At 41.3% G+C, this 25218-nt stretch overlaps 1 protein-coding gene across 1 annotated transcript in view; it reads left to right on the top strand.

Annotated features, from left to right (window-relative positions):
- Nucleotides 1–25218, top strand: part of SLC9A4 (solute carrier family 9 member A4) — a 62239-nt gene that overhangs the window by 1323 nt on the left and 35698 nt on the right. The window contains exon 2 of the mRNA XM_077749270.1: nucleotides 4146–4609. Coding sequence (XP_077605396.1) covers nucleotides 4146–4609 — 464 coding nt within the window. The remainder of the gene's footprint in view (nucleotides 1–4145; nucleotides 4610–25218) is intronic.

The raw sequence follows: 25218 nt of genomic DNA, 5'->3' as shown, positions 1-25218 counted from the left end.
TGTTAGTGTTAAGAACTCTTGTATGATTTGTCAAATCATTAACTTACACAAAGGGTTCATGTTATTTCTAAAAAGTGCTCAAGTAAAAATGGCTTTCTAACAGGGTAACATTCTCAGTTCAGAGCTAGGGTTCTAGCACCTTTCATGCAACCACATGGGCACTGAGATCATTCAAAGTGATCGTATGCGGATCTTGAGTTTTCCTTTGAGAACAATGCTATAGATTCTGCCCCCACTCCCACCCCCAACTCACTTCCTCTTCACAGTAATGGGTGAAGTTGGTCTGGGAATCAAGGAATGAAAGCTGCCACTGACTAGCTAGTCACCTTGACTTTCTAGGTCTCCATGTGTCCAGCTTTGAGATTATTTCTAAGACCTCTTTAGGTGCAAATAAGGATTTTCTAATGGCAAAGAGGCTTACATTCTCTATCAGTAAACAGGGCAATGTAGAACGGATATATTTGATCTGAGGTTTATGTTGTCATAAATTGTAGACTGTTTTTTAGGATACTTCATGTGCCCATACTCACTATGTCTAGAAGTTCAGAGGATGGTAAGACATTATTGTTCATAGGACTACTGGATTAAATGATCTTGATTTTCATGTTGATGGAATGCAATATACTTTAGAAAAAAAAATAACTTCGGTAGGTTGTCAGTTGGATCATGCTTATTCAAGTTCAATGTCAAATTTGGTTGGTCTTAGGGATTCAGACTATTTCTATGTTGTACAAGAAAAGAAGGCCACATATATTGATTATTATTTCTTATGTGTCAAGTACTGGACTTGGATTTATATATGATGTCTCATTTGTCTGGGGCAAAAAAAAAATATGACATAGAATTTTAACATGCAAGGAATCTATATAGACTTTTTTTAGATTCTATATTACAAAACTTGAATCAAAATATAATTAATAATCATTGTATTTATCATTCATTCTTTCCCTCAGTCATTCTATCAAGTCACATTTATTAAATGCCCATACCATATGTGGAAATGAGGTGGTTCCTGGCCTCAAGGGACTAGTTGAATGAGGAAAACAGATGAATTTAGCACTGCCTGGTAGGCACTCTGACAGAAGAATATCACAACTCTCCCCCAGTCCTTTTTAAAACATACAACTATGGGGGCACCTGGGTGGCTCAGTCAGTTAAACGTCTGACTTCAGCTCGGGTCATGATCTCACAGTTCGTGGGTTCAAGCACCGCATCGGGTTCTGTGCTGGCAGCTCAGAGCCTGGAGCCCATTTCAGATTCTGTGTCTCCCTCTTTCTCTCTGCCCCTCCTCTGCTTATGCTCTGTCTCAAAAAAAAAAAAAAATTAAAAAAATAAATAAATAAAGCATACAACTATGTTATAAAACAATCTTCTATAACAAAGATAATACGGAGTCATCTTGGACTTTTTTCTTTGTATTTTATTTTAGATCTACTTCTTGGAACATTATAGAAGGGTGTTACTTGAGTCATTGGGAAGAATGGAATTGTAGGGCCATCTTTGACTTTCAGGCAGGACTTTGTTATTTGTGGCCATTTAAATTTCGGGCACTGGAGCTGTAAACTCTCTCAAAGTGACTGACTCTATTATCCATCATAAAAGGGGAGGAGTGTGAAATGCACATGATGTTTCTCTCTACAATGCCCTACTTTACAGTGCATGGCACCGCTTCCTGCTACCAGTGCATAGGTGTAGCTTAAGGCAGTTGCACATTGGATCCATTTCAGGAAACTCAATTCTTAGAAGCAAGACCAAACTGGGAAGACACAGGGACTCAGAAAATCACACTATAGGCTCTTCCACTTCTTTTACATATTAAAAAGTTCAGTGTAGTTAAAATAAGCACTAACTGGAGAAGAAGAAGAGGAAAAAGACGAAGATGAAGATGAAGACGAAGGAGATGAAGGAGACGAAGGAGACGAAGAAGAAGAAGAAGAAGAAGAAGAAGAAGAAGGAGAAGGAGAAGGAGAAGGAGAAGGAGAAGGAGAAGAAGAAGAAGAAGAAAGAGAAGAAGAAGAATAGATGAAAGAGGAAAGAGGAGGGAAAGAGAGGAGAGGGAGGATGAGGAAGGTGGGAGGGAGGAAGAGAAAGCTGTCATTAGGAAATGGAGAGAGCAGGACTCTCAAACTCTGGAAGAAGGCCTGAAAGCCTACTTCAAGCCACTGGCTTGAAGACAGTGGGTAGGCTTGTGGTTTTGGATTGTCCCTTGATAGTAATTATATTCTATAATAATAACCTACCTGTTGATAATAAATGAAGTTCAAAACTGTGATCAAGGAAACCCACATGCTCTTTGGATGGCTGGACTTAAAATTCCTAAGGAGACATTCAATGGTTTTCTGTTGCCTATGGGAGAAATCTACACTCTTTAGCCTTAAACTCAAGACCCCCTCTTAAATGGCTCAAAATCATCTTCCAACTCTTCTTCCAATATTCATCCTAATTCATAATTTGTTCCAGCCAGGTGGATCTCCTTGATAACTGTCAGACCTATTTGGGCCATTTCTGTCTCTTTTCTTTTTCTGTTGGAATTCTTGCCTCTTAAAATCTCTTCCATTCTGTTGTCCAATTATGTAAGTCCTTGTCATACCCCAACAGCCTGTTTAACCTCACCTTCCCATATAAAAGCTTCTCTGGTGAACATTTAACCTGATCAATCATTCCTTTACACACTTATAGATTCTTTCAGCAAATAGACCAGCTGTCGTGGGCAAAACATCTTGCTAAGCACCTTGGGAAGATATAGAGATGTATGTCATTCTGTATGATTTGGAAGAGTCTGGAGGTTAGTAGGGGAGATGAGTCATGCACACAAAAAAGATAGAGAACATTGTTGTTAGACAGATACTGATAAAAATAATACAGTGATTCAGAGGAAGACATATGAGTTCCTCGGGAAGTGGTTGGGAAAGGTTTAATTCTGAAGATTGAGACGGACCTAAATAGGTTGAAGAAAAGACAACTCAGGCAGCACTAATGGTAAATGAAAACTACAAAGGGGAACCACAGGGAAAAGGTGTGTAGTTGGCTGTGATGTAGAATCCATATATTATGATAGTGTTGTTTGGGAGGGGTATTGACCTGGAGAGAAGCCCAGAGGGGCCTGCTGTGCTCTGATCTCTTCTTATATTTGTGGAAATTATCAATGTATACTTCACTGTGTACATATACATTGCCTCTTTTTTGTCTTCATATTTATTAATGTCTTATTAACAAAATTCTAACAGCTGGAATTGTAACAAACATGTTTGGTTCTCCACCTTAAACACAGTGCTTTCCAGTGGGTTGGTCTTGGTCCAAGGATGCTTCACAAATACCCTCAGTTTAAAGTCTGTGAGTTGCTTTATGTACCTTCAGAGACTTAGATGGAAACTGAGTTGATCAGATACACGTGGTTTGGAAAAGTCATCAGGAAGCAGGAGGTGCACTGGACTGGGGAATTGAGGGTGAGAGGAGATCAGGAAGCTAAAGCAGGAGTCAGGATGGGAAATGGGGAGACTTCAAAGAAAGGCAGTGGCTGTACAAACGGGGAGGTGGAGCTGGTTTAGGGGCAGAGCTGAGAGACACAGCTGATGAAAGAGGGAACCGGTTCTAGGAGCAGCAAAGGTGACAGGACTTCAGGGACTGTGACTTGATTTCCTACTTGAGTGACTGACTGGATGGCAGTGTCATTGGTTAAACAAGGAAAATAAAATAAAGGACTGAAGTTTTGTTTCTTGGTTTGGTAATGGGAGGCTTGGAAGAAGCTGGTGTTTAGGTAACTGGGATTGACTGCTTGAGCCTCAAAGGTGGGTTTTACAGGAACGCAAAGGAACTCTACCCTCTTCCCTCCTCTTCCCCCACTGCCCTCCCAGCTCCTGTAAGGTGGGGAATCAGGGAAGAGTGAGGGAGGGGACGGCTGGCTGAGGACCGAGCGGGGACCTGCTCAGGACTGGCATTTAAGTACTGGATTTGTTTAAAGCCCCCACAGCACTTCCGGTCCCTGCTATGTATGGGGTTCTGAGGCTCAGGGATGCGCACCTGCCTACCCAAGGTCCCCACTGCTTGGTTTTAGAAGGCATCTTGTATACCAGTCTCCTGGTATCTTAGTGGCCAGAGCCACTTTATTTGCAAACATCTAAATATGGTTCTCTGCTCTTCCCTAGGCTTCCATCTTTACCACAGACTGCCAGGCCTCATGCCAGAAAGCTGCCTCCTCATCATCGTTGGGGCTCTGGTGGGCGCCATCATCTTTGGCACCGACCATAAATCTCCTCCTGTCATGGATTCAAGCATCTACTTCCTGTATCTCCTCCCTCCCATTGTCCTGGAGGGTGGTTACTTCATGCCCACCCGGCCCTTCTTCGAGAACATTGGGTCCATCTTGTGGTGGGCAGGCTTGGGAGCCCTGATCAACGCTTTTGGCATTGGCCTCTCCCTCTACCTCATCTGCCAGATCAAAGCCTTTGGCCTCAGCGATGTCAACCTGCTTCAGAACCTGCTGTTTGGAAGCCTGATCTCGGCTGTCGACCCTGTGGCCGTGCTGGCTGTGTTCGAGGAGGCGCGTGTGAACGAGCCGCTATACATGATGATCTTTGGAGAGGCCCTTCTCAACGATGGCATTAGCGTGGTGAGCTGTCAAAGCATGTCCCCAGGGAGAGGAGGAGTCAGGTGGAGCTGTAGACAGCAGTCCATCCTCGGGGCAAATGGAGAAAGCTGAGCAGGACTGGGTCAGGGCAGGACAGGGACAGGCTTTGGTCAATGGAGTGTAGCCAAGTTCTGGTAACTTCTCTTAGGATCTGCCTCGAATACATAATTGCTCACTAACATTGCTTGTCATCCAGTAGCCAAATAGCTTCTTTAAACAGAGAAAAGGGAGAAGACAGGTCATTTTTTTAGTTAAAATCAGGTTTTCAGTTAGTAGTAACTGTTGTCAAAGGCAATTTTGGTTTTCTCACTAGGATAAACGGTACTTCACCATTTTTCTTTTCTCTCATTCACTGGACCTCAGCCTCATTCCCTTTATATGCTTTTTGTTTGTTTTGTGTTTAACATGTTGCATGCAGTAATGAATTTAAAGAAAAGATGAGGTAGGAAGGGAGTCGAAAAGGCTTTGCAGAAGAAATGACGTTAGCTGGCGTATCAGCCTTGATGGCATGACTCCTACCAAATATGCGAATGAGGCATTTTTGCTAAGGACTCTTTCTGGGGAGAAGCTGAGAAAAACTTGACAGGCTGTCAACACAGGGCACTGAGGCCCAGACGATGTTTTCGGTGCTGGAATATTCAGGCACGTCATTCCCATTGCTCAGTTTTATTATATTACCTCAAACCTTCACCAGTTGTTAGACTGTGAAGCTTTTATATATAGTTTGATTTGCTTTTCTTATCTTTTTTAAAAACTTATTTTAGGGATAGAGCATGAGTGGGGAGAGGAGTGGAGGGCAAGAAAGAATCTTAAACAGGCTTCAACACTAATCTGGGGCTCAATCCCCACATGTCCTGAGTGGATATCAAGAGTTGGAAGCTCAACTGATTGAGCCACCCAGGTGCCCCTACTTTTCTTATCTTTAACCTTATATCACACCACATATATGATACTGGAATGCATTTATATTGTAGAAGTTTCAAACAGTACAAAATTACACAGCATAAAACCACAAAAGCTTCCACTTGCCCCTCTCCTCACCCTCTAAGCAACCCCTTTGATCAGTCTGGCATTTTCCTTCCCTGTCTTTTTTTTTTTTTTTTAATGTTTACTTTTCATTTTGAGAGAAAAAGCACACACAATGCAGGGTGGGGGGGAGGGGCAGGGAGAGAAGGAGAGAGAGAATCCCAAGGAGGTTCCATGCTGCCAGCGCAGAGCCCAATGCCAGGCTCAATCTCATGAATGGTGAGATAATGACCTGAGCTGAAATCAAGAGTCACATGCTTAACTAACTAAGCCACCCAGGCACTGGGCCCGTGTCTTTATTGTGTGTGTGTGTGTGTGTGTGTGTGTGTGTGTGTGTGTAGCTGTGTATTATTTTGCATAAACTGGGAAAGGTTATATGTATTCCTTAAATATAACAAATCTTGGATTTCATTCTATGTCATTTGTTATGTAGTATTTCACAGATTACACCAATGATAATTTATTTAACCATTTCCTGATGTGGGTATTCAGGTTGCTACCAATTTTTCACTTTTGAAAAATACCACACTGCGATGACTATTCTTGTTTCTGTATGAGTATTTTTATAGGATACATTCCTGGAAGTGAAATTTCTGGGTTAAAAAGTGGGTAACTGTAAATTTTAAAAGATGCTGCTCATCTGGTTGGTGAGGAAAGGATTCTTCCCCAGGGATAAGGATTGACACCCAACAATAAACAGATGACAACAGTTAGATACATATACTCACAGCCCAGAGGAGGACATTGCACACCACGCAAGGCCACGTGGGTGCTGCACTTGGGAACAGAGAGAACAATCAGGGGTATGGGAGTAACGGTTTATGGTAACAAGAAGAGAGGTGTGTCCTGGTTCCCATAGGATGATGTGATTGACTTGTTTCAAATCATTCCATAGGCTGTCAGGAGACTGACACCTGATACTCAGGAATGAGCAGGTATAGTGCCTGGTCCCATTGATAGAAAAGCTTTTTGGTCAGCGAGCCATCAGACTAGGGAGGAGAACTTGGAGTTATGCCATTCAGACGCTCCTCGTTTTACCAAATGTCAAGGTAGTACATAATACTGGACCTTAATTTTGGTTCTTATACCATAGCTGCTAGAATTTTCTAGAAACTCTTAGTGGTCTTACATTTCCATAGACAGTATATTAAATGCATGTTTTCTTCTATCAATGTCCACGAGAGATATTTCTTCTTAATGTTTTCTAATTGAATGAGCACAAAAGGGTTAATCATGTTTGTTTTAATTTGTATGATGATAGTAAGCATCTTTGCAATGATCTTGGATCATTAGTGTTTCTCATTCTGTAAACTGGAAGTTCATATGCTCTTAGGGTGGCCAGACTTTAAAAAAAATGCAGGACACTCAGGTAAACTGAAATTTCTTATAAACAATGAATTTTTTATAAGTATGTCCTAATTATTGTATGCAAGTATCATATCTTGTCCATTTTTCTGTGCTGTTTTTTTAATTTTTAAATGATTTGTAGAAATTCATTGAATTATCTAAGTTTTAAACTTTCAAGTATTACATACAAATCAAAAATTTCTCTCATTGTGTCACTTAAATGTTTTTAGGGGTGCCTGGGTGGCTCAGTGGGTTAAGCATTCAACTTCAGCCCAGGTCATGATATCACAGTGTGTGGGTTCAAGCCCCGCATTGGGCTATCTGCTGTCAGTTGGGAGCCAGCTTCAAAACCTCTGTCCCCCCTTTCTCTGCCTCTCCTCCATTCATTCTCTCTCTTTTTCTCAAAATAAATAAACTTAAAAAAATTTTTTTCTTAGATTATGGTATCTTTTTTTAAAATTTTAAAAAATGTTTTATTTATTTCTGAGGGAAAGACAGCATGAGCAGGGGAGGGTCAGAGAGAGAGTGAGATACAAAAAGTGAAGCAGGCTCCAGGCTCTGAGCTAGCTGTCAGCACAGAGCCAGATGTGGGGCTCGAACCCACAAACCATGAGATCATGACCTGAGCCAACGTCGAACACTTAACCGACTGAGCCACCCAGGTGCCCCAGATTATGGTATCTTTTATCCTATAAAAAGTTTTAAATCTTTAAGAGCTTGAACCTAATGTATTCTTTTATTGACTCTGGGTTTCATATATCTTGCTTTCAGAGATTATGTCCAACCAGAAATCATGCAAATATTATGTTTTTTTCCCTTTCCTGATTAGTTATTTAATTCATCTGCCACACAATATTTTATTGTGAGGGCTTCATGCAAAAACAGACAGTGCAGGGACTGAAAGGCTTCTAAAAAGCAACCCAAGATATCTAGGACGGATTCACCAAATGAAGGAGAAAAAAAACACATGAAGTCAGAAGTCAATTAATTTGTTCAGCAAGATGCTAGACTCATCAGGGCTACCCAGTCTTTCCTTCTGGACAAGTCCCCAAGGAAGCCAAGTTGTCTGAAGCTGGGAGGGGAGACTGGGACTGCCCATGGGACTGACCTCCTGCCATGTGTCTCAGAGTCACCTTGGTGGACTGATGAACACTCCGATGTCCAACCCCACCCCCGACTCTCTGGGAATGGAGCCTGGGAATCTGGACTTTAACAGACACCTCAGATGATTGCCAATATTTGAGAACTAATGGTTTCTCCCTTTTAGGTTGAGGACAGCTGATGTATCTTGACCTAAAACAATAAGACGTTTAGAACAGGGTGGTTCTCTCCTCAGACTGGGCTATATTCAGCTCTGAGATCCCTTTTCCCCATCCATTCAGTCTTTAGATATTTTCACACCTCTGGTTTTGTTATAATGGAGCACGTGGCCCTATTCCACTACTAGGTGGCCCCTCTGAACCACGATGTGTTCATTTCACATTTCATCTCCCAAAGAGAATCTGATTTCATTTAAATCTAAGTTATTTGCTATTACTTGCTTACTGTGCCCCCCATCACTGGCTGAGCTACTGAGAGTGCTTATCTGTGATAATATCAAAGCCACCCCTTGACAGTCCATTCCGAGGTAATTCTTCAAACTTTCCTCCACAAATGACTTTCCAGATACCACCTCTTGTCATTTTCACAGGACACCCGATTTCTAACATTGGACTCCATATCGCCTTTGGGGTTGCCCTGATCTTGAGAATCTAACTTCACTCTGAAATTTCTCTAGAATTTATATCTAGAGCCAATCACAGCTCGGTTTCTGGTTGAGGTTTCTTGGCTCACGATAGTTGTTTGATTTTCCCAAAGTTTAAGTTTTTCCACTTGGACCTTTTTTTTAAGATGATCATTTCAAAATAAAATTATAATTTTCAACCGGCCACAGTGTCTGCTGAGGGCACTGCTGTGACCTCCAGGGGGCGAAGCTGCTGTTGTGTAGCCCCAGAGGGCTTGCCTACACATCACTCCTGGGTCACTCTGTGGTCACCCACAGCACAGTGAGTATTAAGTGTGTGCTGGGGCCCTTCTGTGCCCCCACGTGAAACCGGAGAAGTCCCAGGGCCAGATTTAGAAAGCAGTTTGAAAGCAACTGGCATTTAATGCAGTCCATTTGTATTTTGAGCTAAGGGCCTCGAACTCACCCTTTCATTGAGTGAAGGGGCCTTCCTGAGGGCAGCAGTCACAAGCATGCTCTTTCAGCAGAAAGTCTGAGTCATCTGGAAAGCGATCTGTGATTTGTGGGTTACATATGACAACCCTACAGATCTTTATCCACTAAAGAATTGCTTTCTTACTAAAGAGAGCTGTTCCAGAACTGTCGAAATACCAGTGAATCTGATTCTCCATGTCTCTTGCCCCATGTATTTCTCCCTCTTGCGGAATATTTCGCCAGAGCATACCCTTCATGATAGGCAAAGGGAGCAGAGCCAAAACCCAAATAGCTTTAAAATGATAACTAGTATCTCCAGTTGAATCTCAGCACCAAAGTCATAGCAGGAAGAGACAGACAGCTACTATATCCAGGCCCACACCTTCAGGGAGCACCTGTCCATGCTGGGGCTGTCTGGGCAGTGGGCATGAGAAGATGAACGGTGGGCCTTTGACCCTGAGGGCAATCACTCTATGGAAGAGGGACAGCCATTGGCTTTGCTGGTTGTGAGGACAAGATGGCAAGTTTAAACCAAACTAGGACAGTAGTGAGCAGCTGTTAAGAGGAAACTGCATTGGATCTGGGAGAAAACATTCATGTGGGGGTGAATTTTCCTTCATGATTCTCTCTTGTTTATGACTTTCCTCCATTAAAGGGGTTCTCGCTCCAATAATGTCCTTCAAGAGGCACTGAAGTGTGGCCAAGAGCATGAACAGCAAAGCCATATCCCTTAGTGCAATTGCTGGCTGTGCAGCTTGCATTCGGTGTGACTTTCGGTGAATTACTTAACTCCTCTGGGCCTCGGTTTCCTTTCTGTAAAGTGGAGATTAGGTTGTGTGGGAATTCAAGTGAGTTGATACACCTAAGCATTAAAATGGTGTCTGGCACAGAATATGGAATGTTTGGTGCTTATGATATTGTGATTTATGATAAATATATATTTGGACTTCATCCCCACTCAGAGCACAGAGCTCATAAAACTCTTGGAATTTCCAGTGATGACACTTGCAATAAGGTGTCTCTTTTTGTGTTAAACAGTTAATTTTGGAAAGCTCCTAGGTCATCTAATGTTAGGGGCTGGTTGCTGGGGGAGCCAACCATGTGATTAGAGAGTTGAAACTTTCATTCCCCACCCCAGACCTCCAGGGAGCAGAGAGGGGCTGGAAATTGAGTTCAATCCCCAATGGCTAATGATTCAATCAAGAATGCCTGTGTGATGAAGCCTCCATGGAAAACCAAAAGGGCTGGGGCACCTGGGTGGCCCAGTAGGTTGAGCATCAGACTCTTGATTTTGGCTCAGGTCATGATCGCATGGTCGTAAGATTAAGTCCCATGTCAGGCTTGCACTGAGCATGGAGCCTGCTTGGGATTCTTTTTCTCTGCCCCTCCCCCATGTGTGTTCACCTGTGTGTGCTTGGTCTCTCTCTCTCTCTCTCTGTATCTCTCAAAATAAATTTTAAAAATTTTAAAATGAAACAAAACACCAAAAGGACTGGGTTCGGAGAATTTTCTGGATTCAAGGATAGTGGTTCATCTGGAGAGAGCGTGGACGCTTCATATTCTGTCCCCGTATCTCACCCTATTCATCTCTTCCATCTGGCTATTCCTGAGTTATATCCTTCTATAACAAACTGGTAATCTAGTCAGTAAAATGTTCTGAGCCACTCTAGCAAATTATAGAATCTGAGGAGAGAGCATTGGAACCTCTGATCTATAGCCTATTGGTGGGAGGCAGAGGTGACTGCCAGGACTTGCAGTTGGCATCTGAAGTGAGGGTGGGGAGGACATTCCTGCGGACTGAGTCCTTAACCTATGGGATCTTATACTATCTCCAGTTGAGTTAATCGCTGAGTGTTGGATAAATCACACACATTGAAATTGGTGTCCGAGTCGGGTGTTATTAATAGAAGTCCATGTACATGAGGGCTCTGAGCCACAGAACTCTCTTCACATCCTCAGTGATGCCACATTGTGCAGTCCATTGGGCTGACTTTGTAGTCTCGCTTTCCCCAGAGAACTGCTGCACACAAACTTGAACAGACTCTTCGGGGAGGGGCAGGAGGGTGATAGGCAACTTTTTCTTATCCTCTTTTGAGGTCCTCATTTCCTTTCATTTTATTCAGATTCCCAGGATAGGAGGTGAGAGGCTCCAGATACAAGTAGACAGTTTCCTCTGGCCAAGAAGGTAGGGAGCTCAGTGCATGAGGAGGAGATGAGCCTTACAAGTTATACAATTTTGAGCAAGTGACTCAATCCATCTGTGCCTCCATTTTCCCATGTGTAAAATGGGATGATTAATCTGACCTCAGAGAGTGGTTTTGAGGAGGAAGTGAAAAAAATACACACAGATGTCTGGCACTTAGTGGGTGATGCGTAAATGTCCTGTTGCCCTTCCTGTATTTAAGAGTATGTTCCACACAAGAAAGGCAACCTGTTCAGCATCTGTTGGCGTAGAAATGGGGATAAGCCCTAAATACCAGACAAACTGGGCTGGTCGGCTCTAGTTGCCAGAGGAGTGAACTTCACTCCCCACAGTAGCTCACCAAGTGCACCTGAGCTAGGAGGCACCTCTCCCAGAACTACTTCTAATCTACCTTAGGGGGAAGGCAGGTGTCTGCCACTCACCCGGCCCAGGACTCAGGCACTTTCCCTCAGATGTGTGCTCCCAATAAAACATTTGCAGGTTAGCCCACGGCTGCCATTGGCAATGAAACATGATGCTGGCTCTGGGGGCCTTTCAGGGTGCACATGCGTGCACGTGTGATTATGTGATGCAACCACACAGAGAGCTGGGGATAATGTTTGACCAGGATGGAGAGATGGAAAGAGCAGGGAAAAAAGAAGGGCAGAGGATACTCCAATGCAAACAAGATGTTGCAGAGGTCAGAGATTCACCAACCTGAAAGAGGCAAATCTGACTCCTAAATTTCCCCCAATGGATGATAATACCTCTACCTCCCCCATGTCTGACCAGGGTCTAAGCTGTAGACTCCTGTTAACTGGAAGCCTGAAAGATCTGTTCCCTGAAGGTACCCGGGTTAAGTGTCCAACTCCTGGTTTTGGCTCAGGTCATCATCTCATGGTTTCGTGAGTTTGAGCGCCACATCAGGCTCTGTGCTGGCAGTGCAGAGCCTGGTTGGGATTCTCTCTCTTTCCTTCTCTCTCTGCACTCACTCATGCTGTCTCTGTCTCTCTCAAAAATAAATGTAAGAAAAATCTATTCCCTGGACCCATGTGTTAATTCAGTAGCTTAAGCAGGACAAGGTCAGAGAGGGACACTTCAGCCATTATTTCATTGGAGTTCCTCAAATCTGATGCATGAACACTTGTTTAGTTCCTTTTCTTTGGGTTGAAGAAACAACGATTGATGTTTGAATTGTATAAATCGATTTTCAACCAGCCGACGCCGGGTGCCACTTATGGGTGGTTAGAAATCCCTGCAGTTCACAAGTGCAAGAACAAAAGAACAAAGCCTCACTGGTTATCAAGTTGTCTTTCGTTTGTCAGGAGCTGGGTTGAGAAGCTGTGGAAATGGATTTGGAAAAGAACCACTTAGGGGGAGGAGCAAACTCTCTTTAAGTCTTTAGAGAACAATCAGAATGATCACAGAAAAGCGTGTGGAAGCAGTTCTTTCAAACAACCACGCACTGCACACCAACTGTGCTAAGTGCCAGGAACGCAGAAGCACATGAGCATTGTCCTTGCCTTTGAAGAGCCACAAGCTGTCAACATTGGCCTTATTTCTTTGTGTAAGTTATTCTTCTTACCCTACAACCACGGACCTGCCTCTCCTTCTGTATTTTCTTATTGTCCTTTCAAGCCACAGAGATGTCTTAGGCGATTACATAATACATTAATAGAAATCACTGACTTGGGAGAAAAGCTTAGAATTACAAAGAGCCAAGAGGGTTTCCTAGTTCCGTGGGTTTCAATAGATCCCAGCCTCCTCAACAGCAGGCATGCATTCTCAAGGGCGAGTTGGGTGTGTTGGGCTGTGGTATGGAAAAAATATGCCTAGTATCATGTGAAAAGCCCCATGAGTTGGCAGACAAATAGTTTCCCTATAGCTTCCTCAATGATTATGTAAAGTGAACAGGATCCAGTAGAACCTGTTGTACAGGCCTCCTCTGTAACGTTATATCCAGGCAATGGGCTGGAGAGAGGAGGTCAGGAATTCTGGCTCTGGGCGAAGGTTATCCAGATTTTACCTCTTAACCATCCAGGATCAGCTTTGGTCCTTAGCGGGTAGGAGACTAAGAGCCTGAGAATAAATAGATTAAAAAGAAACATCCAGCTCCTTTACTTTAAAGATATAAGTTCAGTCTTATTTGATTGACCCAGAGTTCCCCTAAATCTGAATCATTCATTTATTCATCATTCATTCATTCATAAAAAAATATTATTGAGCAACCATTTTTCAGTTTCTGAAAAGTTCAGTTTCTCCAAGCTAGTCTTCAGTGAATTTACGTCTACTGGGCCAGGTTGATGTTTGCTTTTATAGTCAAAAAAAGTTTTGAGGTTAAATAGCCTTTCAATGACTTTTCCTGCCATCTTGGTGAAAGAAAGTCCTGTGGGCATTTGCTGTAAGTTGATGGGAGGGTGAGAGGGACCAAGATGACATAGACTCAGGGGTGACAGGCTGGGGCTTTCCTTCGATGGTATTATGGGTGAGGAGCAGGTATTGCTGGGGCCTGAGTAATTACTGTTAACTTGGTTTTGAGCTTCTGAATTTGAGATACATAGAAACCATTGAAAATAATTTTTTTTATTTTATTTATTTATTTTATTTTATTTTATTTTTTATTTATTTCTAGGAGAGAGAGAGAGAGATAGCGTGAGCAGGGGAGGGTCAGAGAGAGGGAGTGACAGACTGAAACAGGCTCCAGGCTCTGAGCTGGCTGTCAGCACAGAGCCCGACGCCGGGCTCGAACCCACGAACCGCGAGATCATGACCTAAGCGAAAGTCGGACGCTTAACCAACTAAGCCACCCAGGCGCCCCTGAAAATAATTTTTTAATAGTTTTCGAAATAGGAGTCTTGAACTTGAAGCAAGGATCTAACAGTGGTGCACTCTTGGAAGCCATGAGCAGGTAGGTGGTAATGGTAATTGTAGCTTTGGAATCAGGTAGTCCTCTCTTTTATGATTTTCAAGCCTTTTTAATGGAAGATGAGTTTCTTAAAGAAGCTTCTTTGCTGTACCCTAAATCAATAAAATCCTGCCACTTGTACTTCTCTTTATTAAATTTTCTAATGTCTGTTCAGGTCATCTTCCGGGTCTCTGTTCTCTGAGGTTCTAAGCAACAAATATTCAGGGACAATTAATTGGTAAATCTCATGTTAAATCTCCTGGCCTGGGTTGCAGATTCTCTATTTCTTTTCTTTAGGAGTGAGGTTAAAGCTTCCTCCTTTCTGTCTTTTATATCATTATGCAGTGCCTGCTAGGTAATTGCTGGTTTTCTTAGTTGATTTCCTTTGCCAGTCAGAGCAAGTGGTTGTCAAGGAAATGCTCTATGATAGAGTTTAATGTGCCTGTGGCCCTTCAAACAAAATAGAAAATTCACTGGATTTGTTATTTAATTTCCTGTAAGGTCGATGGAAACATTTCCTTATGATATTCTCCCCAGCTTTCCAGTAGATGACCTATAGTAAGGATCATTTTTACTGTACTGCGTTGCAGTTCTGAACGTTCTGTGCTTTTTACATGTGTATAAAGTCAGTGATTAGTAAGGCTTTTTGTTTTTAAGAAACTGAGTTTGCAGTAAGCTCAAATAATGAGGATGAATTAAAAAGACACACAACGCAATCAGGAAGACATGGATCCCATATTCGTCCAGTAGGGCTGCCATAACAAATAGCACTAACTGGGAGACTTAAACAACAGAAATGTATTTCCTTACAGTTCTGGAGAAGTCCGGGGTCAAGGTGCAGCAGGGCTAGTTTGTGGTGAGACCTCTCCTCCTGTCTAGCAGCTGGCCGCCATATTGCTGTCTTCGGTGGTCTTTCCTCTGTGCACCCTCTTGGTGTCCCTTCCTCTCCTTATAAGGACAGCAGTCCTACTGGATTAGAACCCCACCCTTAAGATCTCATTTTAACCTAATTAGCTCATTACAGACCCTATCTCCTATCTAGTCACATTCTGCAGTATGGAAGTTAAGACTTCAACATATAAATTTGGTTGCTTTGCAACCAGGTCTCATAAAAGCCAAAAAAACCCCAAGTTGATTTCAAGGATTTCAGAAGCATGAAAAGTTGAGGGAAAAATCAGAAGTCAAACCAATGAATCACTGAAGTAATAATTAGTAAAATCATATTGTGCATAGACCCAAAAAGACAGTTCGCAAACCAGGAGCACTCAAACCAAACCATGGAATGAAGATCATAAGTATATTGTTAGAAAGCAGCTTATATAGAGTAAAGGCTGAGACTGTTCTTTATAGTGATTGGTTACAGTATTAGAATTTTCTTAAATGAAAGGAAATTGATTAGTGGTTACTTCATATCAATTTTAGGGAATTATGTAAATTTTGCTAATGATTTTCAGAGGCATAGACAAAACAGGGCTCAGGTCGGGCTAGCCGGGCTTGTCTTATAAAATAAGCTAAATTAAGTGTTGCTTGTACGACTGACTGGTTTTGTCTGCTTGGGGAATTTTCAAGTCTGGTTTCCATTTGTGTTTCATTTTAACAGAAGCAAGAGTTCATAGATCTTCTCTGGTAGTCAGGAAGGGCCAGGTTATTCTGTGGTACTAAGCATCCTTCTAAACCTCTGTTGGCCTAAAACAACAGAGGTATTTCCGGTTTATGCTACTTCTCTCTCACTGGCGGGCAGAAGGCTCTGTGCATCATGGTTACTCAGGACCCTGGGCTTATGGAGCAGGCACCATATTGAGCATTGCCGGTCACTGCACCAGAGGGTAAAAAGATTTATGGAATCTCATCTCGACAAGCAAGTGCCCCATCTCATAAATGATATAAATCACTTCTTCCCCCAACTCATTCAGACTCAAAACTTGGCCAGGCAAAGACACATTGAATGGGGAGTCCCATGCTGAAAGTCTCATGAAGCTACCCCTTCCTCAGATGCAATGTGGTAGAAGTTACCCTTACAAGGAGCCATAAGCATGGTGGGGAATATGGCTCTCTTGTCCAGGATGGTTCATAGCCACAAAATATGCAATAACTGGTCATTAAGGCCTCAGCTATCAGCATCAGAGGAATCCGGAGATTTATTGTGGAAACAAATAGCTTTCTCACTTTCTTTTTCAAGGATGGTTAGAAGTCAGGACATTTAATAGACTTACATGGTATAAGATTTCTGTATTTTATGTGAAGTGGTATAATGTTAACGCAAAGCATCCTGTAAAAATGTGAAAAATTTATATTGTAGTGTACCAGTAAACATAATGCAAAGAGGTATGGACAATAAGAAAACTAAAATAGAATTCTAGAAAATATTCAAATAATCAAAATGAATGCAGGAAAGGGGAAACACAGGAAGAAAGGAGAAAATAAGTAATAAAGTGGTTGATTTAAATATAAGCATAACAATAGTGGATGCAAAATGAATGAATCTTTTAGAATCTCTAAAAGAAAGAGAATTTTATTTGAGCCCAAGTTAGGACAGCTGCTCAGGAAGCACGCTCTTCACAGGGAAGAAAGTATTCTGGATAATGAACCGTTTTGGCAGGGTTATGTACTTTTTTACATCTTGTAAAAGCTCAAAAGATTACAGATTAACATGAAAGTGGGAATTACACATTTTATCATAAAGGAATGCAGGGAGTAAGAGCATTGACTGATATCTCAAGACAAGATGATTTTCCTTTAGGCTACTCATTCACAAAGCAAGTATACAGTGCAGGTATGGCCAGCCATAAATCAGCCTTTTGGTTTGAGCAAAGTTTATGCACAGTCATGTTTACATGAATTAGAAAGAACTCTAACATGGCCTCCTTTGTATAACAGGCTTTTAGAGAGTTTTTCCTCTCATCACAATAATTACATTAAATATTAATGGACCAATGCACCAGTTAAAAAACAAGATTACCAGAATTCATTATAAAGCAAGATTCAAATATATTCTATTTATAAGAAACACAACATAATTATAAAGATGCAAAGAAGTTGAAAGTAGATGAATGAAAGATGTGCCACATGAATAGTAAGCAGAAGAATGTTGGTGTGGTTATATTAATATCAGCTAAAATAGATATCACAAGGAGTGATCACTTCCTAACTCACATTGTGAGACCACCTGTACCCTAATACCAAAACCAGGCAAAGATAATGCAGAGAAAGAAAACTGCACACCAATATCCATCATGAATATAGTTCAAAAATACTTAAGGAAAACATTAGCAAATCAAATTCAGCAGTATATTAACAAGAATAATAAATCCAGACAACAAAATACACCAGATGAGAAATGCAATTTTAATATTGGAAAAAAGTCTACCAATGTAATCCACACTGTAGACAGGATTAGTGATTCTATCATTAGATGCAGAAAACCACTGAACAAAATTTCAATACCCATTTATGATAAGAAACTCCTAGCAAGATAGAAAGGGTAAGTAACTTCTTCAATCTGACAAAGAATTCTTATGAAAAACCAGAGCCAACATCATACTTAAGGGTAGTCACTCTCAACACTTAGGCAACAAATAAAAAGCATTAAGACAAATCACCAAGGAAGTAGTACTTGTGGAATACTACTATTCCTCTATTTGTGGAAGACATGCTGGCTTATGTAGAAAATCTTCAAAATGAAAGCAACTACTAGAACTAATAGGTAAATTTAGCAAAGTCATAGGACATAGCACTAATGTACAAAAGTCAAAGCACTTTAGTATAGTAGTGGCAAATGACTTTAAATGCTAGTAGCAAAAGGAAATTTCAAAATCCCACTTATGAGTACTGTCAAAATGAAAATTCTTAAAAGCAAATTCAACAAAGATGTGCAAGACAAGAAATTTTCACTGAATATTATAGAACATTGTTGACATGATTTAGAAAACCTAAATAATATCATATTGGTTAATGGAATATTCAATATTGTTAGGGAGGACAGCTTTCTCTTAATTAACCTGTAAATTCAACAAAATCCCAATCAAAATCCCAGAATTTTTTTGTAGAAATTGATAAGCTGCTTTTAAAATCTGACTGAAAGTTCAAATGATAGTAAATGCACAAAGCAATCTTTAAAAAAGAATAAAGACAAAAAACTTATTTGAAGATTTACTATAATGCCACAATAATAATAAAGCAATAAAATCACAATATTGAGCAAACGATAGATATGACATCATTGAGGAAAATAGAGAGTCCAGAAATAGACCTGAACATATATGGTCAACTGACTTTTGGCAAAGGAACCAGTGAAAAGGAAAGACATTGTGCTGATACTATGGGCATCCATGTGGAAAAATATGAAAAGTACCCTGTATCTCAAACTGAATTCAAAAATTAGCACAAATTGTATCATAAACTAAATGTAAAAGTTGAAATTATAAATGTCCTGGAAGAAAAAAAATCTTCATAATCTTGGAGTAGACATAGAAAAACCAGAAGTAACAGAAGAGAAAAGGTCATAAATTGGATTTTCTCAAAAAAAAAATTGCTATGCAAAATACACAGTTCAGTAAACAAAAAAGTAAGCCACAGAATAGAAGACAGTGTTCACTATGCACATATCTCAGAAAAGACTTACATCCAGGATAGAAAATTTTATAACTCAATAATAAGAATATAAATGACTTGAAAATGGTAAAAGATTTGAAAAAAATATATCATAAAATATGAACTATAAGTGGTCAGTAAGTACATGAAAATTTGTTCAACATCTTTCATAACCAGGAAAATGCAAATTAAAATCACAATGAAATGCTACTACACATCCCTTAGAGCGTCTAGAATTATAAAGACTGACAGTATCGAGTGTTGACAAGCATATGGGAAAACTGGAAATCTCATACATTTCTGGTGGGAATGGTAAATGATCCAATGACTTTGAAAGAGAATTTGGCAGTTGCTCTAGACCGAATGTTCATTCCCCCCACCACACTCCTATGTTGAAATAGAATTCTCCATTTGATAGTTTTAGGAAGTGGGACCTTTGGAAACTGATAAGGTCATGAGTGTGGAGTCCTCATGAATGGGGTTAATGCCCTTTAAACAAGAGACAACAGAGAGCTGGGGCGCCTGGGTGGCTCAGTCGGTTAAGCGTCCGACTTTCGCTTAGGTCATGATCTCGCAGTTTGTGGGTTCGGGCCCCGCGTCGGTCTCTGTGCTGACTGCCAGCTCAGAGCCTGGAGCCTGTTTCAGTCTGTGACTCCCTCTCTCTCTGACCCTCCCCTGCTCACGCTGTCTCTCTCTCTCTCTCTCTCTCTCTCTCTCCTAGAAATAAAAAACATTAAAAAAAATTTATTAAAAAAAAAAAGAGAGAGACAGCAGAGAGCTAACTTGCCCTTTCTGCCATGTGAGGACACAGAGGGGAAAAAACTGTGTAAGAACTAGGAAACGGGCTCTTGCAAGATACCAGGGCCTTGATCTTGGACTCTTCAGTTTCTCCAGAACTGTGAGAAACAAATTTCTATTGTTTATAAGCCACCCGGGTTATGATATTCTGTTATAGCAGGCTGTGTGGACTAAGTAGTTTCTTAAAATTGTAACTGGCATGGACCACACTACCTAGTCATTCCATTCCTAGGTATGTATCCAAGAGAAATGAAAACATAAGTCAACACAAAAGACTTGTATGTAAATGTTCATAGCAGCAATATATATTCCAATAGTAGGAACTAGTGGTGGTAGAAGGGGGGAACAAATTTCCTTCAACAGGTGAATGGACAAACAAAATGTATTGTAACCATATAATGGAATACTTTTCAGTACTAAGAAGGAATGAGCCCCCGAAACCTGTAACATGGGTAACTCCCCAAAATATTTTACTGAGTTAAAGAAGCCAGTCACACAAGAGACCATACTTTATTTTTCAATTTATATAAAATACAAATTAATCTATAATGGCAATAATATATCAGTGGTTTCGGGTCAGGGATAGAAGGAGGGATGGCCTTTAAAAGAGTAATAAAGAACTTCTCTGGGTTCGTGGAATTGCTCCCATGTCTTCACTGCAGTGGTGATTTTATAGGCATATGTAGTGCAGGATTCATTCATTTTAGATGAAACTTACCATACACAGATTATTCCTCATTAAATTTGACAAAGAGAAAAAACATTAGCACATTTGTTAATAGTTCTCCATCTCTGCTAAGCCTTGGTTGGTGGGCTCGTGCCTTTAGCCATTATTTTGTATGTTGAAAGGGTTTTGCAAATTTTTGAAGTGATATTTGTTAAAGGGTTGTCATAATTATGGCCTTGGGAGGGTTGGTGAACTCCTTAAAGGTAACACAAAAGGACTATTTCCTGAGCCACCATTTCTGAACTGTTTCATTTTACAACATCATTTCTGACACCAAATGTATGGGTGCATTTCCCTATTCTAGCCAATTCTCCAAGTCTCCAGACACCAACCTGGTTTTCTACAATTTAATTCAATTCTGACACTAATTCTGAATTAACACAGACCCTACAGATTAAGGGCTCAGTCCCATATAACAGCCCCCTAATTGATGTCTGTCCCCATTATAGACATCAATTACAAGTCTGCGCCACCCATCCTTCTGATTGACTGGCTGTAAAATTGGGGGTTCCCGCAACCCTCCCCTCAGGTTTGGTAATTTTCTAGAATAGCTCACAGAACTCAGGAAAACAGTTTACTTTTGGTTACCAGTTAATTATAAAGGCTGTAAGTCAGGGAGAGTCATAGAGAGGCAGAGAAGGAGAGGAAGAGAGGCACAAAGCATGGGGGGAGGGGTGCAGAGTTGCCATGTCCTCCCCAGGCATGCCACCCTCCCAGTACCAACCTGGATGTTTTGTGACCCTGGCTGTTTAGGGTTTTCCTGGAGGCTCCGTTACATAGGCATGATTGATTCGATCATTGGCCATTGGTTATTGAACTTCATCACCAGCCCCTCTCCTCTCCCTGTAGGTCATGGGGTAGAGATGAAAGGTACAGCTTTCAAACACTTGGCTGTTTCTTCTGGCAACTAGGCCACCTCCAGAACCTATCGGACCCAGGCAAGAGTTACTTCATTAGCATAAACTCAGGTGTGGTTGAAAATGGTCCACTATGAATAACAAAGGATGTTCAGCTCACTCAGAAAATGGCAAGATTTTTTAGGAAGTCTGTGCCAGGTATTGGGGACAAAAACTGTATATATAAATATATTTCTATTCCTGTTATATCACAATATTGCATCTCCACCCTGAGTGAAGAGGGTAAATCTAATCTTGTTTCCATGAAGGCCACGGGCATGTTCGAGATTTAGCATTGGCTGAAACTTCCTCTCCAATATGTGAAAAATACACGCACGATTATGACTGAAATGAGTCCAAAGAAAATCTTTTACAACTGTAATGACATCCAGAGCCGTGTAATTTGAAAGATAAGAATTGTTTTTCATGTAGTCATATGGATCGTGTCTGTAAATGTAGTCTTCGTAAATTATATGTACTACTTTAGCTTCTGAAACTACCGTGGCATCTTTCTGGCTGGCATCCTGGTATCCAGAGACAGGGCTGGTCCAACTGACTTTCCCGGGCCCTTGCAACAGACATGGTAGCTACTTATAACCTGGAGAGCTCTGCAGAGGAGTTTTGTTTGTGGCAACAACATGCAAATCTTCGAGTCTTAATCATATCCCCCGTGTTTCCTCTGGATTTGAGAGTCAAATCAACTCCCAAGTCCCACTAACACTCATTCAAACCTGCCTCTTTGGGGCCTTGCGGATTGTCTGCCTTCTCATCTTGGCTCCCCTTCGTGGGACGTGAGCCCATCTCCCAAGTGCAGCATGCAGAGCTTCTAGGACCTGCACGTGGGTTGCTCCAAGGTCAAACGGAAGGTAAAATTGGACTAAATAAACCCACTGAGTTGGGATACAACCACTAAGCTTCTTTTGCATTCATTTTAAGAATTTAAGTCCCAATTTTCTTTCACTCAGCCAAGATTGTTCTTGGAACCGGGCTTTACTTTGCTTAAATGGAGACCAATGTTATAACTGTTTTTTGTAAAAATATGGTTGTTACACAAACAGATCGCTAGATATTGTCCAGGTCAGCCATGTCCCAGACATTCAAAGGGCATTAGATGCATGAAAGATTTATAGGGGAAACTCCTGTAAGAGAAGATGGGGAGGGAGCTTGGAGAAATGAGGAGCCTCAGACCACTGTTCAGAGTGACCCTGGGACACTGGATGGGAATGTCCAGCTGTATTTCTGAGAGAGTTTATCAAGCCCGGTGGGAGTCTTCAGGGCTAAGAACACCCATCAGAGAAATCCTGCACCTCCCAAGATTAGGTCTGCCTCAGTGCCCTGCCACACGCCACACCAGGTCCTTGGCTAAGGGCAGTGGTGGGAATCAAGATACAGTGGCTGGTTGCTCAGTTTCATTCCCTGCAGTCGGAGACCTGAGGGGTCCTGACTGCCAAAGATAGGGAGGTAGATGGTAGATGTCAGGCAGATAGATAGAGGATGGATGGATGGATGGATGGATGGATGGATGGATGGATGGATGAGTGGGTAGATGGACTGATGGATGGTTGGGTGGATAGATTAGATAGATAGATAGATAGATAGACAGACAACTAGACAAGCAGGATTAGATAGGATATATATGTGTGTGTGTATACTATTTACACACTTACATATGTATTTATACATATATTTACATAAATATTTACATATACACTACAATATCTATATATAATATTTAGAGTGACTTTCTCTGGGGAGGACTCAGTTTGTGCAGGTTTTCCTCTGAATTTTTATATTTTCTAAAATTTTTGCACATCAGCATGCTTATTCTTTTTTTTAAGTTTATTTATTTATTTTGAGACACAGAGAGAGAGTGAATGTGCACAAGCAGGGGAGGGACAGAGAGAAGGAGAGACAGAATCCCAAGCAGGCTCTGCACCATCAATGACCTGAGCTGAGATCAAGAGTCAGATGCTTAACTGACTGCACTACCCAGGTGCCCCAGCAGCATGTATATTCTTAAGCAAATCTGGTCTGAAATTTGAGCAATCCTCTCCTTCTCTCTTTTTAAGGCAATTGCTTCCCTTATTGCAGAAATGTACAGTGCTCATAGTGGGTGTGTGGGTGTGAGTGTGGATGTGTGTGTCCTCGCTTTAGCCAATTTACACCAAGATTTTTGTTTCTTCTTTTTTGCCTCCCCCATCTTCTCTTTCTACCACATGATGCACTAGAAACATCTCTTGGGGAGAGGAAGCAAACCTGTTTACAATCTTCTGTCCACATGTCCTTATCAAAGCAAGCTTGTTACTTGCTTAGTTACTAGCTACTAATTACGTTAAAAGGCAGGAACTAATCCAGACCCTGAAAATGTGTGTCCTAATCTCTCTCAAGAAATAGAGTGGATCTGTTTAGAGGACAATCCACAGATTAGGACTTTATGAAATTCAAAATGAAGTTGTGCCCTGAGAGACTTAAAATGAAAAATCTTCTAGTCCATAATACAAGTTAATTTCACTGTAAGGTCATTTTGCTTATAGAAGCTGTACTGGATTGAATTGTGTCCCCCCAAAATTCATGTCCCATCCAGAACCTCAGGATGGGATTCTATTTGGAAATAGTTCTTTGCAGATATAATCAGTTAGGATGAGCTCACACTGGAGTAAGTTGGGCTCTAAGTCCAATGACTCCTTATAAGTCTCCTTGTAAGAAGGCAAGGTGAAGGCATGGAAGAGGAGGGAAGGCCATAGGGAGAAAACGGCAGGGACCAGAATGATGTGTCCACACGTCAAGGAACACCAAGGCTTGCCAACAGCCCACCAGAAACCAAGAAGAAGCAAAGAAACATCCTCTCCTAGAGCCCTGTCAACACCTTGATTGCAGACTTTTGGCCTCCAGGACAGTTAATCTTATTCAACAGAATAAGTTTCTGTTGATGTAAGCCACCCAAGTTTGTGGTATTCTAGTATAGCCACTCTAGGAAACTCTTACTGAGGGGGATGTGTCAAAGCTGTACCCGGGAGGGGAGGTATCTGGGCCTATGAGCAGAGTGGCCACTGCACACCCTCCTCATGTCCTTTCTCTCCATTCAACAAGGTCCGTTAGTGCTATATCCAGAACCCTATATGAGGATTAGTGACCACGGAGCTACTTTAAGGACTGTTCTTTCTGCCAACTCACATTCCAAAGCCAAAAGCCATTCTGTACTGGATAAGATTGCTTTCTTCTTGAAATTCTCCTTATTAAAGGTATTATTGTTTCCAGGGCTAGAGGATGTCGAGGCTGAAATTTCTATTTAAAGGTAAGTGCTCACAGCTGTGAGGGCCATGAAGGAGCAGGAAACCACACAACACATTGTCATTTCCATAACATCAGGGCAGTATAAAAGAGTCAAAAAAAAAAAAAGTCCAAAAGGACCTTTAAGGGAAGATTAAATGGAACAAAATTGGAGGCTGTAAAATGGCATACTGTAAATGCATGAGAATTCCTTATACACAGAAGTAACATCATATTTTAAGACCCATTATTAGGAAAACCCCAAAACAACAAATGACGTTCAGCTTTCAACTAACAAATTTACAGAAAAACAGAGAAACACTTGTGGGTTTTCCCCATTTATTATCTTTTGAATTGAATTTTTCTGTTTAACTCTCCTTCTTCATAACTTAATATACAAATGCTAAACGTGAAAAGTCACCACTCCTGCAATATCTTGTAGCAAATCCCCCTTCTCTTAAAGAAGGTAATATACAGTGTGTGATTGGGAAAGGAAATTCAAGTCCAGAGATTCTGTAGGGAAAAAGTAGAGCCAGGCAAGAGCACTTTCCCAGTGAGCAGCTATATTTGGGACCCAAGGATCCAAACCAGATTAAGAAAGAATAGAATGGATTTCTAAGAGAAGTAGGCAGGAAGCCAGATCCAAGGTATCA

Source organism: Crocuta crocuta, unplaced genomic scaffold (genome assembly GCF_008692635.1).
Source record: "Crocuta crocuta isolate KB4526 unplaced genomic scaffold, BGI_CrCroc_1.0 scaffold118, whole genome shotgun sequence".
Lineage (NCBI taxonomy): Eukaryota > Metazoa > Chordata > Mammalia > Carnivora > Hyaenidae > Crocuta > Crocuta crocuta.
Note: the sequence above shows the minus strand (reverse complement) of the source record. Positions and strands in the feature narration are given on the sequence as shown.